The 15,543-nt window shown below is 38.8% G+C and overlaps 1 protein-coding gene across 1 annotated transcript; it reads right to left on the bottom strand.

Moving 5' to 3' along the window:
• Positions 1-332: 332 nt before the first annotated feature.
• APOOL (apolipoprotein O like) lies at positions 333-12,839 on the bottom strand. The gene is made up of 9 exons (XM_061361903.1): positions 12,799-12,839; positions 8,928-9,032; positions 8,222-8,341; positions 6,573-6,627; positions 5,592-5,690; positions 4,772-4,863; positions 4,048-4,134; positions 2,661-2,817; positions 333-952 (listed from the first exon to the last, which is right to left on the bottom strand). Exons 1-9 carry the CDS (start codon positions 12,808-12,810, stop codon positions 855-857), a joined length of 825 nt encoding a protein of 274 aa, XP_061217887.1. The 5' UTR covers positions 12,811-12,839; the 3' UTR covers positions 333-854.
• Positions 12,840-15,543: the final 2,704 nt, after the last annotated feature.

Raw genomic sequence — 15,543 nt, forward strand, 5'->3', positions numbered from 1 at the left:
GTCTAGTAATTCTGCATTTTTAATATTTGTGAGCACTTTAAGCCTCAGAACTACAGATGGTTTCCAACTTCCTGAACACTACAAATACATTCTATATAAATTCAAGCAGTATCAGCTTCATGGATTAAGCAATTTGCATACAGTTCTTCAAAGCATTAGAAGTGGATGAAAACTAATGCAGACTATAAGGGATGTTTTAGAGATCAGTCGTGTGTTCTTCCAAACTTAAGTAACATTTAAACGCAAAAGTGGCACGCGGGACAAGATGCTGTTTCCATTCACCTGTGTGAAAGAGGCAGACAACAAATGACTTCAAAACGAAAAAAAACCCCAACAACAAAGTGGCTTGTTTGTACACACATTGAAGATAATGCTATTGGCATGATGTTAACAAGTGACTTTTTAGTGCTAATCTCTTGCCCTTCATTCCAGAGCTGAAAGAAGAAAAAGACAACGAAGCTTCTGCAAACCCCATCCATCACATTCTTCTTTCAGATCAATGCACATCTGAGCTGAACTACAGACATAGGTTTATATTTTCAAGTATCCTTTGTGAAGTGACATTTATTAACAAGCTTGGCACAGAGAAACCTCATTGTGAGAAGACCCTGACAAAGGTCACTTTCTCAGTGTCTCACTAACAACACTGACAATGAGTGAACTCTCACCCCTTATAGGCAGTGAGAAACAAAACATTCACTAAATAGAACCATGTAAGTGAATAATACAAACTGGGATATAAGAAAATACCTGATGAAATTATACATCACAGAGTATGTATCATAAGGAATATTCCTTCTTTTCTTTCCCTCCCCCTATCTGTAACACTTCGCAGACTTGTAAGCATGTTTGTCTTAGCTTCTAGTACTGTACATATCCACATCTTCTGGGCTGGATTGACCATGGTCCATAAGTTTTGGATCAGGCTTAAATTTTGATGTCTTCACTGGTCCTGTTAGAGATATTAAAGAAATTTAATTAAAATATATATTTGAGCTGTAGAAAAAACCCAACATATTGCCACATTTTGAGAATTACTGTACTAGCAAACACAAATGATCAAAATACGTACATTCTAGTTAAAACTGTGTAAGCAACTCAGGATGATAAAGGTATGTTCTAATTACTAGCATACAGCAGGGGATGGGGAGCAGCTCTTCCTTCTGCTCTCTATACCTTAATACTACTCCTTGAATACAGCAGAATGAGAGAAGAAATAGTGATGGCTTTGCCCTACACATGGAAAAAAGAAGAGAAAGTTTGGGACATGGAAAAAAAATCTCTGGTCCTGTCCTGTTGATCGCAGGAACAGATCTGTCTCCCAAAACCAGCCACATCCGTATCTTCCCTGAAGCTGCTGCCAGATGGCAAGAATTCCAAATTAAGACAAACTCTTACCTATTTTCACTTCATGACTTCCAAAACCAATGAACTGTTTACTAAAGCACTGAACCCTCACACTCACCCTGAATGACAATGCACGAAGAATGATGTATTTAGTAATACTGTAATTCCAGAAGGTCTCAGAGAACATAAAGGCAGGTTATCTAGGACTCTGCCTCCTAGTACTAGCCTGCTTCTCTTCCAGCTACATCAGCTGGTTTAACCAAGGGTGCCACGCTCTCCTGAAAGCTCTGCCCTGTTTGGACTAGTGAAAATAAACATCTCTCACATCACTATTTAATTTAGGACATGGGCATTTTTGGCTGTATTAGGGACAAGAACTAATGCCACTAGAGCAAAGACATAGGATATCTGTACACATTAAACCATCAAAGACAGTCCGGCCTGAAGCCAATGTAAAAACAGATCAAAGCATGCCACAACTAAATCAGGAAAAATACGGATGCAAAGCAAAGAAAGATGTGAATGCACATTACAGTGAAAATAAAGGGAATCAAAGCCCCATTCAAATATTTTCTGCTCTGGTAAAGAACACAGTAAAAAGAAGCAAGAAGGTTTCAGCAACAAGTTAAGAGTCAGAAACTGCCTCTACAAAAGGCAACTATTTTAAAATTAATTTAGTTCTCCTTTAATAGGTAATTGCACTATTTCTCTTAGCAACTGACCTATCAAAATAGTCTTATATTAAATACGCTTTTACATGATCTAGTCAATTATCTCAACCACTTACGCTGCACAAAGAACACCACTGCAAAAAACCTAGCAAATAAAATCCAGTGCTTCATTTGGCACACATTCCTCTTCTACCAGTATCTGGAGATATAGAAGCCATATGGAGAAGTGAATAGTAACTCAAATTAACTGTTCTCACACAAGTCCAGCAGTAATCCTGTAAGTTATACTTATGGTAGTCTGATAACAGAAAGATAATTTAAAGTAGGTATTTAAGGGAAGTACTTGACATCACCTCATTAACTAGCAATGTGGGATATGGTCCACTCCATATGGAATGAAAGAAAACATTGTCGAGAGAGAACAACAAATATATAAGAATTCTGACAGTGTGACAGGGTCCACAGTGAGAAAATTATCACCCCCCTGAGGCTCTGAAGTATATACTAAATAACAGTGTCTACAATGTATTTCCAAGAATAATATGCTTCATCAGTCTGCTCTATTTTAAAGCAAGGGTAACCACAAAATGAAGTAACTGGATTTGCAAGTTGCCCCGAGATTACTTGAAATGTTTAATTCACCTGATGAAGGCACTGGATCTTCATTACTCCAAGACTCTACTGGAGAAGATTCTGTTCTGTTAAATGATCTCGACTCAATAGCAGACTCAGGTTTTGTACTAGAAATTTCTTTCTTTTTCTTATCATCCTGAGTAACTGATACTGACTCTTGCTGCACCTGTGAACCAAAAATTAATTAAGAAAAAGTCACATGGGTATATGATTAATATTTTATGGCAAAACAAAGCTTTCAGGTCTGAAAGCTTATCTGTTATGACATTATTTTCAGATATAGGATCGTACAGTGTTAAAGTCAGCTGCAAGCAAGGGACACAGATGGAGAAACTAAAATGCACAAAAAAACCCACAGTTCACATACAACTTCAAATTCACGTGTAAGGAAATTTACTTTGTCATCAGTATATACTTCAATCTGATTCTGTGCTTTTACCTGACCCCCTCAAAGTCCTTCACCAGGAAGGCACTGTTCATTCACACATGAGGAACCTAGAGCCTTGCACAAGATTGGAATAGCATTTAGTTTTTCAGAACACTTACTCCCTTATTTAACAGAAAGCAGAAAGATAAGTCATGGTAATAACCTAGTAATGAAAAATAATATATTGTTTTGGGAACAGGCTTCACTGAGGGAAAGAAATTGATAGAAACTGTCTTTTATCACATCAATTCTTGTTTCACTCTCAGTTTAATGACATTTATCTGAATCTCATTTTGAAAACTCATCATTCCATTTGTGCTCCTCAGTCAAAATACAAGGTGAGGGCTGTATATAAATGAACACCATAAATTTAAAGCAAAATACTTCTAAATGTTAATATAAATGAGAAACTTGTATCTTCTTTTAAAAGAGAAAAAGAAACAAATCACTGTGCAAACCTGAAATTGTACTCAGGAAAGTACTACTCTTGCCAAGGGTTTATCCATTTTCACTGTAGAAAAGCCTTTTCAGGTTGCAGAAAAAACATGTTTAAGTCCAGATTGTACTAACCAAATTCCATATGTAATTTACACTGACATGTTTAAGCATTAAGCCAGTTATACCTACTGTGATTCTTTGCATCTCTATCCTAAATTCAGTGGTCTCCTTATAACCAAAGCTTGAATCGAGAATGGATTATTTTTGTCAAGATCAAAAAAGAGCTAGAAGAGAAACTTGTTTTTTCTTGTACATCTTGTCTGTTTTGTAGGACTACAAAAGAGATCTTGATATATATTGGTGCAAAGCTGTAACCACTATGGCATCAATTAAACACTGAAGTTATAAAAGGGTTTTGGTGCCTCACTTATTAAGTAACCTTGACAGTAAGAGCAACCAGTACTTGACCTTCTAATGTACTTTTTTCACCCTCTGCATTTATGAGTTACAGAAATTACTGAGAAAGCCTACCTTGGTGACATCTTCATTTACTGCCCACAGTGATTGCAAAGCCCCATAGGTTTGATGGCTTGCAGAAAGCAACTTTTTCCCTGCCACCTATTTAGAAAAATGTAAATTAAAAACAGCTTTAAAAATACTAAAATACACAGACCATTTAAACGAAATTCATATTATTTGCAAGATCTAGTGCATATTACTCTTACGTCAAGCAAATGCTAAATAATGTTCAAATTGCCGCTAGAAATCCACAGGTAGCACTCATGCTATATCCACCTACTCAAAATGTCCTTTTCAACCCTAACTATTCTATGATTCTAAATCAAAACCTGATCATCCAACAGTTTTTTGGCAATGTCAAGTAGACAACATCAAGATGACAATAACTGGAAAACAAGAAATTCTAACAAGAGATGTTATCCTATAGTATCTCAAATCACGTATCTATCAAGTGTGGCAAGGCTTTATTTTTTATTTGCTTTCATTTCAGCAGGATAAAGTCATCTTCGTTTATTTGAGAAATGACCATTAAAAACTGAGACAATGCATTTTAAAATTCAGTTATTTTATTACTTTTTTATAATTATGAAACTAACATGTGTGACACATTACATGTTTTAATGAAGATGCATGTGAATTCTGACTCCTAGTCCCATGACACTTGAAATTCAAGAGAAATGGGAATACTAAGACTAAATTCACTGTTTATTCAGTATTAAAACAGATGTAAACTTACCTTAGCAAATACCACTGACTGAGCTGGGTAACAAACAGAAATTCCTGAAGCAGTAAGTCCTAGTGGATAAACAATTTTCTTCCATCTAGAACCTGTATAAAGCCAAATATTTCAAATAATCAGATGCCAAAGAAACGTAAAGCAAAGTACTTGTATCAGCTAAGTGCAGTTGTTTAACCCCTAACCATTGTTTATATCAAACTTATCCCTGTAACAGCTGGAAAAAGAGTATACAGAGTGTGATAATAGTTTAGTACAGTCATGTTTGTAAGAGACACTGATACTCTGAACATTGATTTCTTGAGTGAGAACAAAGCCCAAACTAGATTTTCCAATATAGTGAAAACTGGTAAGAAGGTCTGTGTCATTCAGCTGTATCTATAAAATTATCCTTCTGGCTTCCAAACCGTTGAAACCATGCCTTCTGACATGTATTTTCTTATACTTGTTAGCCAAATGCCAACATTCTTTAGCATCTTCCCTCTAAATTCCCTTAGTTTTCTCTGCATTCAGTAACCTTAGTTGTTAATTTGCCTCTAGTTTCCTACCATACACATAGTTTCTCAAAACCAATAATGAGCAAACTCAAAACAAATGTCCTACTTAGAATTTCTGTTGATACCACCATTGAAAACGTCTATATAATCCTGTTCTATTAGGTCTTAGCCAGCTTCTAAAAACAGCATTTGGTAATGTCCCTTCAGTTTATCAGTTACACAGGTTTTTAACTATGTTTCAGAAAAGCCTTTTGATCACTGAAATTATTACATGCTATGTATTCAACACATCAATAATGAAAACAAGTAAAAAAAATCCCTACCTTTCCTTGCCAGCGCTAGGCCTGCCAAGCCTGACATCGTAATGATACCAACATTGGGAAGAAATTCTGGTGGTGGGTTCTTCAGGTAAACATAAGCATCTTAGAATTACAAACAACAACAAAAAGAGTATAGCAATTCAGTATTAACCCTTTATTTCCCACTTAAGAAATAAAGACGGAAGCAAAATGATGAGTATCTTAAACCAGTCCACAGCTGGATTTTTTTCTTCATGACTAAAGATGTGTGATTTTGCAGATGCACACTTCTGCAGCCCTTTAGACAGATCTAAAATCACAGTCCTCAAAACACAACAGCAGAATTTTTCTAATTAGAGACATTTTTTGTGTTTTAGAAGCCATTAATAAGGAAAGCAGAGATTTAGGCTTTCATTTCACTCTAAATATACATTAAATGAGACAACACGTATTTTGGCATCTCTCAATATTCTGTTTTAAGGGAAAATAACTTATCTGAAAATAATAGTTTCTGATACTGAACTTGAATGCAACTACTACTTGTAAGCTGTGCTAGAATTAAGAAGCCATTTTTATAACAAAGATGGGTTGTGGAATTTCCACCCGTGCAAATGTTCAAGACCTGACTGGACAGAGACAACCAACTTGCTTTGGCCTTGCTCTAAGCAGGTGACTGGACTAGATAATCTACAGAAGTGCCTCTACAAGGAGATCTATGGATCTAGAGACATTCCAGCTTCAACAATTCTTAGATACTATGATTTTAAGAGCAATGCTAAAATCAAAGGAATGAGAAGTACTACTTCACTGGTGATTTTTCTCATTTGAGAACAGAAATTAAGAGTAGTGCAGGTTTGCTTCTCCCACGCTTGCAGAAAGCATTTCTGTGCACTTCCCTTTCACCCTTTCCCTCTCCTCCCCCTGTAACTGCAATTTGCTGTTTCAACCATTTAAGCCACAAGAACAATAGAAAATGCCTAATTCAGAAATATGAGACTTGCCTACCTTTTCCAAACTGAATTGAATCCATGATTCCATTTTTAACAAAGACCAAAGCATCCTACCAAAAAATAAAAAAATAAAACAAAAGCAGAGGAAACAAATGTAAAATCTTTGCAAAAGTAGATGCTTTCAGTAAAAAAACTACCTGGTTGATACATGTGGCTTAGCATAATGAGACAAAGAAATAGTATGCAACTCTAAAAGAACCCAAACCAGATCCATGAACTTCTACAGAGGTGTGCGAAGATCTAGCCCCTTTTTGACTACCCTATCTATATTTTTAAATATATATACACATATATATATACACACACACTTTTATATATATATACACACACTTTTATCCATATTTCATTAAAAAAAAAATCTCTTTAATGTAGCAAAATCACTTTCAAAATTAACATCTCAGGAACAAAACTGGAGGATAGCAAAACATTTGGACACCAGCTGTATAACAGAAGAAAATTCAACTATAAAATAGAATCTCCTGTTCCTTAAAGACTTATTCAGTAAAACTGACTTTGTCTTTTAGTTTGTAAAAACGTTGCTCACCTTCACCGAAGATAAGTAATAATGACCAGGACAAAGATGTGCTCAACTAGTTTGCAATTAAAACTCCTTTTAAATTGGTCAATTTATTTAATACAAGTTCTTCTTTATCCAGGAAAAAATCCTTCTCCTACCATATTATTAGTATCATTGTCCTCAGATTGCTAAATAAATTGAGTAAAACTCTTTAGTGGAGTTTAATTGAGTAAAACTCTTTAAAGGAGTTTAATGAAAAGAATGGCATCTTGAGTTATTTCATCAAAATCACTCGTTTGGAGTAGTGCAGGATTTGTACCAGCAGAGGTCACTGCTAGTCAATCTCGAAAACAATAATGAAGGGTCTGGAAAAGTTTGATACAGATTTGGAACTAGTCACTGACAAAATTTTCAGATCAAGAAAATGAGAATTTAAAGAAAATACAGGAAGGCATTTTGATTTATTTGGCTTTTTAAATAATAAAGTCTAATTTGTTTGTAAGAGAAAAATACAGGCATAAAAAAGCATACTAACAGCAGCCAGCGTAAAGCTGTCATTTACCAGCCATTAAGAGAAAGGTGATAGGTATCACATCTTCTCCAGACTATTCAGTAACAGGCTGTGAGGTATTTTTGATGACTAATTATTAAGAGCCTGCTTTAACAGTCACATGGGATGCACTCACTGTCTTTTCCTGAAATACCTGAATCAGGTCTTTTAACCCATGCTTCAGAAGCAGCTCTTTGTGGTCTGTACCTGAAATTTCAGACAACCAAGTTCTGCCAGCAAAAATTTACCTACTCAACTCTTGCTGTAGAAGTTAACCAAGAGACATTTCTGAACCTGACATCGTGGGCTGACCTAGATCCAGCTTAGCACTGGATGGAGGGAACCTGTTTTTCTTGCTGCCTTTGGATGTGGGAAGCAGAGAGAACATGCACGTTCCCTGTTAGAAGCACAGCACAGAAAAATGAAAGAAAGTTTCATTTCTACATCTTAAATTACAGGTGTATGTTAATAAAAGGAACTGCAAAAAATACTCCAGGGTGAAGTATGCTGTTTTTTCAAAGTTTTACTCTAGTTCTGTCTGGAATTGTAGGAAACTTTGGATGCAGGAATTTCTTACCTTGCACCATCCAATATAGTGGCCAGTTGTCTGTCTTACTATAGAGAATTGCTTCTGCAAGTAACCAGGCTGTTCTTCAATGTATTTTGATTTCAGAGGTGATAGACAGTAAACTGGTAGCTGGAAAGAAAAGTGTAACTGTACTAGAGGGAGATGGTTTTGTATTGACATTGACTAGTGTTTTTCAGGACTGCAAATCCTTAGCGTTCCCAAACCAAAAGCTCTATATTGAATTGCACTCTTTTGTATTTACAAACTTACTTCTACACAAGTGTGGCTACAGGTTACAGAATTGAAAACTGAAAGTACTGTATAGGTTCTAAGAAACAGAATTACTATGATAAAAGCAATCTTTTATTCACAAAAAGCATGACGAAGAATAGCTGGAAGACATATACACGTATTACTAGAAACTGTACAATAGAAAAACACTATCATGATCCATGTTACACTCTTTCACCTTTGATGGCTTCAGCCTAGAAATAATGTCATATGGAAAATGAGATAAAACTTCACTACAGTTCATATATAACACTTCATTTTATTTGTGCTATAATGGTTAGTTATTTAGGAGGTAATTTTTATTATCTCATGTTATTTAGCTATGCATTTTATATACCAGGTAATATAATTCAATGGAAAGAGATGGTGTTTCGTAGGTTCTCCTAGTATTATTTAAAAGACTGACACACAGCAAGATTCTTACCTGATCTGGTCTCACCAGCTGGCTTTTTGATTCCTTCTCTGTTGCTGCATATACAGTTAAACATGCAAACGGCAGACCTGAAGAAAGAGCTGCCAGCTTTGCCACCTGGGACAGACAGGGGAAAAAAGGCAGTCTTAATGAAGAAATCAGAATTTCCCTCCAGTAAAGTCTGGATTTTACTATCGCGTCCTGCTTGATCAAATATGGGATTAAACAAGTGACTTTTAAAACCTTTTTACATCAGTATGCCCTTTAGGAACCTCTTCTGCCATACACACAGATTTTCTCGAATTACAATGGTAAAGGAAAAGCTGAGAGATCATGGGCAACAACAGTGGTGTCTAAAATACCCGGAAGAATTTTATGTGCAAAGCCATGTTGATCCTTCCACCATCCCTTAATGTAAATTAAGTTCTAATCTATACAACATACAGACGCTCCAAATCAATGAATTACTCTTGTTTCAGCAAAAAGCACCTAGGTTTTATTTACAGGACTTCTCCATGGCATCAGAAAAAATAAGTTATCTGCTTTCCAATGCAGAGAATGACTCAACTATTGTCTGCCTGGAATAACTGCGTGCTGACAGTCAATGAAAACACACAGCATTAACTGAACCTAAGAATTACCATTGTAATCATGTATGTTACAATGTCAATTACAGAAATACAGCTTTGGTCGTGAGACTTTGATGTCTACTTAAAACACTATTTGGAAATAAACACTGTATGTTTCACAAAGCTAAAACTCAAATACAGCTTTGCTGAGTATTTTTTAACTGACTGCCATACAATTCCAATGGTAGCTCACATTAAGCACACCGGCACAGCATACATTCAAAAACTTGCCACCTGTTGAAGCACCAGCAACTTTGGTGTGATGGTTTCCACCTGAAGGATTTTGAAACTCTAGAAAGGTGAAAACAAGAATGAAAAATGCTCCCAGGTGCAGAGCAGACACTGTGCAAGTTAACCCAGCAGCACACCTGTATATGAAGCTGGGCAGAGGGGGAGATACCAAAAGTCACGTTACCAAAGAACTGTGTTTTTCCCACGTTGACCTAACTATACTGGGAATCGTGAATACAGCCTGAAGGAAGACAGAGGTCCATGGAGAAAAAGTCCTACACATATGAAAAGAAACTACAGTCATGCTGATACCATGCATGCTGACCAGCACCGTGGAAAAATTCAGTCACATGTTGACAAAAGGTTTGATGTATTTCATTGAGCATTAATGTATCATAATCGCTTATTTCAGCACAAGGTGATACCAAGACACCATACCGACTTTTGGCAGATACCAGAAGGAAAATCAAATTTAAAAGTGAGAAAGCATGAGGAAGTTATCCTGTTCATTTAACAAATCTGATTGTTTTAAAAAGTTACAACAGAGTTTATTGTGCAAAAAGAGAAAGCCATCCTGGGAATGATGAAAGCTGTTCAATTCCTGACTGTCAGTAATTGCTTCACTTTTGGAGGCCTGAAGACAAATGCATAAATGTTTAAAAATCCAAGAAAACATCTGTACTATCTAACATTTATGCTGGCACAATTCTTCCAAGGTTTCACGCTTTCCCATTGAAATCACAAAGAACCAAGGTGAACCAAAAGCAGTGTCACCTTGACTACACTAAAGAGGCTTCACTGCATTGAGTTGCTTATCCTCTTTATCTAATGCCTAGGTATACGGAAAAGACCTCAATTAGCTAATATTATTAAATGTACTTTACACAAATTACTTCAAAGGATACTATGGATTAAACAAGGAAAAGCATACACTCTTTAGCTAAGGAAACTGAAAGTCATTTTACCTACGAAATCTTCCAAAGAAGTTGCTGAGAATTAAGAAATGGCAGAATCATGCGTTTATATCAAAGACTAGGAAAGTAGTATGAAGAAAAACATCTGCAATAAGCTCACGCTGTAAAAATCCTGGAATTGCATTGTCAGCCAGCACAATGTCTCCAGGTCAGTCAGTAACTGATTCAAACCTAAGAAAAGAAGATCACCCAGCCCCTAATGGCCACAGATCCACAGCTCCAAAAGCCAGGAGCCCAGATGGCATCTTCCGGAGAAAAGTTCTACACGAACACTGACCTAAACACCACCAGAATTACAGACACTAGAAATCACTTGCCTTAACGCTCTGGTCAGTGGCAAGAGTTAAAACATTTCCTGTGCTCCTCTAACACTGCCATCACACTGCAACATGTGCCACCTGCAGCGTGGCATAAAAAACACAATGGTGGTTTCAAAGCACTACCAACAGAAAAGAGTTTTACTTTTGATGAGGCACAGCTTTACTTCTGATGAGGAGACTGAATAGAAGTTATTTGCTGAAGAAACTTATCACTTGCTCTCTAGCAGAAAACTGTTGCAGCTGTGCCTTTAAATAGCAGAACTAGAGTAAAACTAACCAAAAAATAACAACAAAACTGCCAAACATACCTGGAAGATTTTGGCTTCCAGTCTTTGCATTTCAAAACCAGTCCACTTCAAAGTGTTAGAATCTTATCAAAGATAAAAAGTAAGATTTGATGAAGTTAAAGCGCTACAATGCGACAAAGAATTCACCATGGTCAACTCAAAAGACGCAGAACACAAACTAAAGCATAATAAACTCAGATATTTAATTTATGCTTATCTCCAAGACCTTAAGTACTGCGTGCCACCAAAACTGCAAATCCTGTATACTTGCTTCAAGAACTGGAAGCACAAGGAAACTTGCCCTAAAGATAGGAAGAAGACTCAAAAACAAGAGCATCATTCTGCTTCAACTCAGCTTCCTGATACTGCATGGATTCGTTTTAATCATTGTTTGCCAGATGGTAACCAATGGAGAGTAAAACCTTAAGCATAAACCAGTTAATTTTTCATAGTAAATAATAAAGAACACACATAAAAGTCTATCACTTCACTAGAGGTACCAAATAGTTCAAACTACACCACTTCAAGGTGACCCAGCCATACAGCGAAACTGAAGTTTCTTTTTCCAGGTACTTGTAACAAATGAAGGTCAAGTGCTTCATTTTCACTCCACTGTCCTCTTTGCATCATGTTTTTCACACACGTTTTAAATACTTTGCAGAAGTAAATATGAAGATTCACGTGAGAGCAACCAATTTATCAAATCTACTGTGAAAACTGGAAAACCAACCACTTGAGAAGACAGGCTCGTTCATTGCAGATGCATTCCCTCCCTGCTTAAAGACACTGCTCTATCTCTACAATTGAAAACATTTTAAGATACTTGTGACCCTGTTAGCTTGTAATAGTGTGATTTTAACATTCAGGGATACATAACACGACTTTACAATGCCAAGAGCAAACAAGTATGTTCATGTGTGATCTCTTAAGGAGTGGAAGGCTGTAAGCAGGTGGGGAACTACCATAAGAGAAACACTTTTACTCCCTCCTGTACAACTGAACTGTCCTCTTGAACCAGCTCTTTCTACCTCTGCTTCTGCAACGGAGAACACAACCCTGGGATCTCGTACTTCCCTACTCCTCCCGCTGAGCTCACAGCCTGCAGGGATGTCCCAGCTCCGACAAACCACGACCTTCTCACCACCGTGCTGGAGCAGCGCAGGGTGCTGCCGGCACGACTCCGGCCCTGGGGCGCACTGGGCAGGGCGGCCGAGGGTCCAGGGGAGCGACGCCGTGGGCCTACCCCGCTGCCCCGGCCGCACACACCGGCCGGGCCCGGCCCGACCAGCGGCTGACCCGCTCCCCGTGTGGAGCTCACAAGGGGCGGGGGAGTCTCCGCGGGGCGTCCTGCGGCTGTCCCCGGGCCGTGGGTACTTCAGAGCCGGAGCCGGGCCGAAGGAACGGCAGCCCTACCGCGCTCCTCTACGCCAGGCGGCACTCACCTTGGCCGCCATGTTAGCGACGGCGCCTCCAGCGAGCACGGAGGGGCTGGCGCCGGCGGGGAGGAGCCTCAGCGCCCGGGGCGGGCTCACACCACAGCGGGACCGGGCCCGCCGCAACGGTAGTAACGGGACCGGGAAGCAGCCGGGGCCGGTGCCGGGCGCTGCCGGCTGTGAGGGCCTTGTAGCGCAGCGGGAGCGGGGCGCGCACCGGAACGGGCCGTCGCTCAGTGACCAGCACGGAAGTTACTGGTGAAGCGGCATCTCCCCGGTGCTTGGGTTGTTGTGTTCGGGGTTTGTAACGTTCTGACCTCAACATCTACTCCAGGGTACAAGGTAACTAATTGTGTTCCAGTCAGAAAAACGCAAATCCCAAATGCCCCCGGCTTAAAACGTGAAACAGAAGGAAAACCCCGCGTAAGGGTATTTGCTCTGGCCAAGGGAAGGGCCAGAAAAGCTCTCTGTGGGCTGCTCATGTGCAGCAGCCACAGCCTGAGCTGTGGGAGGGGTGGAGAAGGTTCGGGCAGCCCAAGGGAGAGCTCATAACTCACAGAATCCCAGCTTGGAAGGGACAGCAAGGACGATCTGGTCCAACTGTTCTAGGCCAGACATGACCTAGACTGGTGTTGCAGCGCTCTGTCCAGCCAGATCTTCACGTTTCCAGTGCTGGGGAGTCCACAGCTTCCCTGGGGAGGTTACTGTAATGGCTGGCTGCACTAATCGGGAAAGAGTTACCTCTTGTGTCCAGCCGGAACCTCCACAGCAGGCAGTTGTGCCCATTGCCGCATGGGACTCTTGTAAAAAGGGAGTCTCAGCCTTCTTTGTAGCTGCCCTTTGAATGGCTTGGCCGCAAGCTCCGTGTCTCCCACCTCAAATCCAGGTGTGATGCCTGGCTGTAATCACTCCTGCTTACAGGTGCTGGAGAACGCACACATGCACACGAGCACAAAATGTAAGTGCAGATAATTTCGTTTATTGAAGTCCAAATTTACAACTGAAGTGTACAACATTATTTCCCTCCCCATCCCAAACCAAAAGCTTTGTTTGAATTTAGGAAGAATAAATGTTCTTTTTAATAATGTACAGACTATATCTTTTAAATAAGTTAATATCTTTGAAAAAAGAGCAATATGTTCCTTTTTTAATGTTGCAGTGCAACTTACAACTTACACGTCTGTGCAATGTACCATGAGGTATATGCCCAGTGAGCAACACACAGTGAAGTTTTCCATTCATAAATTTTCGTTGTAGACACACAAAAAGTTAACAAGTTAATCTGTGATAGAAAAAACGCAGCCGGTTATGGTAATTCACACAGAACTCATCTGAAAAGAGGGGAGAAAAGAAACCTAGCGATCATTGCCTATATAAACTATTGGATCATCTCTCAACATAGACAAGTATAAAATTAAAAATACTGTTGTGAAACTGAAGGAATACTGTATCATCCAGGGGTTGAAACCTAGTTTTACCTGTATTGGTCTAGAGCAGTTCATTTTCTCTCTCTGTAGCATCAATGAGCTGAGGGCCTTCACTATGGTATCAGGTGAGCATCTGCTCCTAAAAACACTCAAGCAAGATGGTGATTATAGAAAAGCTGTGATGTAACAGCCCGTTTCCCTCCCCGGGCAGGGGTCACCATCACCTCTCAGCTCAGCTCACAGCTGATTACAAAACCAAGGTGGCAACACGAAAGATTACACGTATTTGAAGCTTGGACACTTCAACCTTTTCAAGATGGCTCTAAAATACTGGTTTTTCATCATGACAGAAAACGTATATTTACTTTAGAAATAATCATCCACAACATAACTTTGTGATAAATAACAGTTCTGCCTCTAATACATATATACATACTGCTTGTAAACAAAAAATACCCACAGGTCATGGAGTCTCCATGATTTTTATACAAGGCGCTATAGATTTTTTTTGTTATTGAAAACAGTCCTAGTGAAAGTTTGGTTTATAATCTCCTATTGCTACAGAAACAGTAAGAACTATATTTACAAAGAAACAAAGACCATGGAGACCCCATAGCATTATTTGCTAAAGATTTTAAGTGAGTGGGGTTTTCAAAACACACATTGTCAGCATGTTCAGATATAATTAACAGTACAGGTTGAATACCAGCAGTACGATACTCTAGTGCATTGGTATTTCAACCCCTGAATATACAAAGACATTACTACAGCCTACTTCACAGTTTAATGCAAGTAAAGTGCAAGCCATAGTACAAGGGTGTCATACATTTTCATACATGTAAGCGTTATCTAAAAAAGGCTCTATACAAGTTTTATTAGCTACTTTAGTAAACTAGACGGAAGTCACCTATGGCCCAGCAATTAATGGTCTTACAAGGATATTTTCTTTGTAATACAGTATGTGTCAAATGTAAAAAGTTTATTAATACTAGTGCATTTCTCTTATATCCTAACCTGTTTGCATCTCAAATTTTTCAGCTGAAATCCTCGTTTCTCAGTAAAACAGAAGTCTTAACTGGTAACAGGGTCTTCCTGGCATTTTGGCCAGTGAACACAATTTGTTAAGACATATTTGTTGTGTGGTTGCTAGTGAAAGAAGCAAGATAGTTAATATGACTAATGTGGCATCTTCATTTGATCTGCAGCATTCAGACAGACGTGTTTCCATTAGTCAAAAGATCTGTCTGTATCGATACGTTCACCAATGCCTGGGGATGAACAATGTTCTGGAAGTGCAGGAAAGAACCTAGAGGGCCCAGCTGGCCAA

The sequence above is a fragment of the Neopsephotus bourkii genome, unplaced genomic scaffold (assembly GCF_033783945.1).
Source record: "Neopsephotus bourkii isolate Nb327-2 ecotype Australia unplaced genomic scaffold, CSIRO-AGI_Nbou_v1 NB_1067, whole genome shotgun sequence".
NCBI classification, from domain to species: Eukaryota; Metazoa; Chordata; class Aves; order Psittaciformes; family Psittacidae; genus Neopsephotus; species Neopsephotus bourkii.